Genomic DNA, 2,582 nt, shown 5'->3' with positions numbered 1-2,582 from the left:
ATCGACTATGTTTTCTCTTTATTGTTCGATATATTTATGTACCACATTATATGTTAAAGATAGATTTTTTTTTTTCTGATATACATTTTTCATCTTATTTACCACAATGACACCACACGTACATTGGAAACAGCTCCACGGATCTGGTAGATTGCACAGAATGAATTGTGTCGTAGTTTCGTTCCTGTATCCTGAACGATGTCAAATCCAACAATATTTTTTTTTTTAAACTTTTCATAATTTAGAAATAACAATTGTTAAAACAAAACAAAACAAAAGTCACCGAGAAGTGGACTCCACGTCTGCGATTTCAACCAGAGGCAAAATACTGTAATCGATGGGAAGCGCCGTTCCTCAGTGTGAATTCAGATGGAAGAATTAAGCAGTCCTGACATCTATGTGACTACGGTGTAAACATTGCAGGTAACTGGATCGCTGGTCATCAGCCGCTGCTTGAACTTGTTGGGCTGGTCGTACAATCTAGGTCTCATCTACATCCACCTCACACAGCGTAAAATGAAGGTCCCTGCTCCCAGCGCCCGCAGCTGGTTTGCTTCCGTCTGTGAGCGCAGTAACCCAATCCCATCGGATCGGCACCTGTGTTTCAGCTCCAGAAACACTGAATTGCATATCTGTAAGGAGTATTGAAAACTGCGACTGTTTCCCGACAGGTCACTCGTGGGGGGCCAAGCTTCAGGCAACGAGTGAGGAGATAGGGGTGGGGCACCAGATAATTTCCTTCAAAAAAATTCTAAATAACAAAAAAATATATTTAAATCTTAGCTTATTTAAAAAGACAGCAGGGCGAACACTTTCATCTCATTTCCTTTAATTTGCAGATTCTCTGACATAGAATTTGTTGGATGCACATAACGAAAATAATGACTCTTTCCATTAAAGGGATGCAGAATTATTTGGCTATGCAGATGTTCGATACGATTCTCTTACTGCAACCGACTCTGGCCGCTCCTTAGTCTTCAGCATTGGTTCTGAAGGCCTCTATGAGGCCTTCTAAAGAGTGGATGAACCCAGAGACACTGCATATACCACCTATAACGAAAATGGCAACATCAAAGAAGACATGGTGCCACAAGAGCTTCCTCCACAAGAGTTTGAGGTGGAAAAGACTGGGGAGCAGGAAACAGAGCCCTGCGCCTGTGAGGCTCCCAGTAAGACCCATCAAGAGGGCAAAATGCGGGACATAGATAGCCATGAGCAGGGTGAAAACTACCAGGGCACATCTGAGGGTGAGTCCCCAGGATTTGAGCCTCCCGTCACCCCCGTAGCAGTTGGGGAAGAACGCCCTGTTTCCATCTTGGAAAAGGGATCGCTCCAGGACTTCCACAGCTGCAAAGAACGGCAAGGGGTATGAGAGCAAGGCTTTGGCCACCAAGAAAATGTTGACTACTGCCCTAATGGTGGACGGCAAGTTGTCTGTAATGACTTCCTTGGTCTCATCAGCCCAGGTCAGATAGGCAACCAAGGCAAAGAGTCCCTTAAGGATGCAAGCTGCTATGTGAGTCCAGTTCATCATGCAATGAAACTCCTTGGGGTTCTGCATGTTCCCCTCCAAGGAAGGCAGAAAGATCTGAGAGGTGTAGCTGAAGACAATGATGCCAATGGAGATGGGAAACTTCTTCACATCAATGTAAAACTTGACTTTGTCCCAGGCCCAGTCACGTGCCCTGGAGAGGCAGTAGGCGATCACCAAGATGTTGATCACAAAGTGGGCCAATGTGCAGAGCAAGCTGAACTTGGAGACTGCCTTGAGGTTCTTCAAGAACGCGCAAGGCAGGAGCACTGCCGTGGCAATGATGGACCACGACTTCTGGGAGACAGGCAGGTTGGGGAAGCTGTTGTACATCAAATTCCCACTGACCACCACATAGAGGATGCAGGTCATGACCAGTTCAATGATCTGAGCCACGTTTACAATTCTGCCTCCGAGGGTGGGGAAGCGGGGCGCGCAGCACGCGTTCGCTATGTCCACGTAGGAGTCTCTCACCCTGACTATCTCCCCATCCTCATTCTCTTCATAAAGACAGGCAATAAGGATTTTCCCAGTGTAGCAGCAAACCACTGCAGCAAAAATTATTAAAAAGAGTCCTAGGTATCCACCATGAAGGATGGCATAGGGCAGGCCCAGAACAAACATTCCCTAGAAAGAGACAAAATGGAAACCGTGTTGCTCATCTCAAGGAGGGGACCAGGCAGGCACCCGTACCCGGGCACACGCAGTCGCGCAGTCGCAGTCCCGTGCGCTATCGCTGTCTCGGTTGCACACCATCACAACCACACAGTCACGCCACACAATCATGGCCACACACGATTACACACTCCCCCTTTCTCTCTGACGTACCACCTCCCACAATCACACCCGTGCAATCACACCCGCACACTCACGCACACCCGCATAATCTCACCTCGGAGCACCCAGAACAAGCGAGCACAGTTTCGGCGCCCGGGCTTTGCCCTAACCTCTACCTTCTCTGTCCCCAGCCCCTCTCAGTGCACCAAGACCCCCAGAGCCGAGGACCCCCGGAGGGGCCAGACCCGGCCCACGCCGGCCCAGCCCCACCACC

General features: G+C 48.9%; 1 protein-coding gene across 1 annotated transcript; it reads right to left on the bottom strand.

Moving 5' to 3' along the window:
* Positions 1 to 2,317, bottom strand: SLC32A1 (solute carrier family 32 member 1). Its single transcript, XM_009275549.1, has 2 exons — positions 2,225 to 2,317; positions 1 to 2,158 (listed from the first exon to the last, which is right to left on the bottom strand). The coding sequence occupies exons 1-2, from the start codon at positions 2,315 to 2,317 to the stop codon at positions 971 to 973; spliced, it is 1,281 nt and encodes a 426-aa protein (XP_009273824.1). The 3' UTR covers positions 1 to 970.
* Between the last annotated feature and the right edge of the window lie 265 nt (positions 2,318 to 2,582).

Source organism: Aptenodytes forsteri, unplaced genomic scaffold (genome assembly GCF_000699145.1).
Source record: "Aptenodytes forsteri isolate BGI_AS27 unplaced genomic scaffold, ASM69914v1 Scaffold369, whole genome shotgun sequence".
Lineage (NCBI taxonomy): Eukaryota > Metazoa > Chordata > Aves > Sphenisciformes > Spheniscidae > Aptenodytes > Aptenodytes forsteri.
This window is presented reverse-complemented; position numbering and strand designations above follow the sequence as displayed.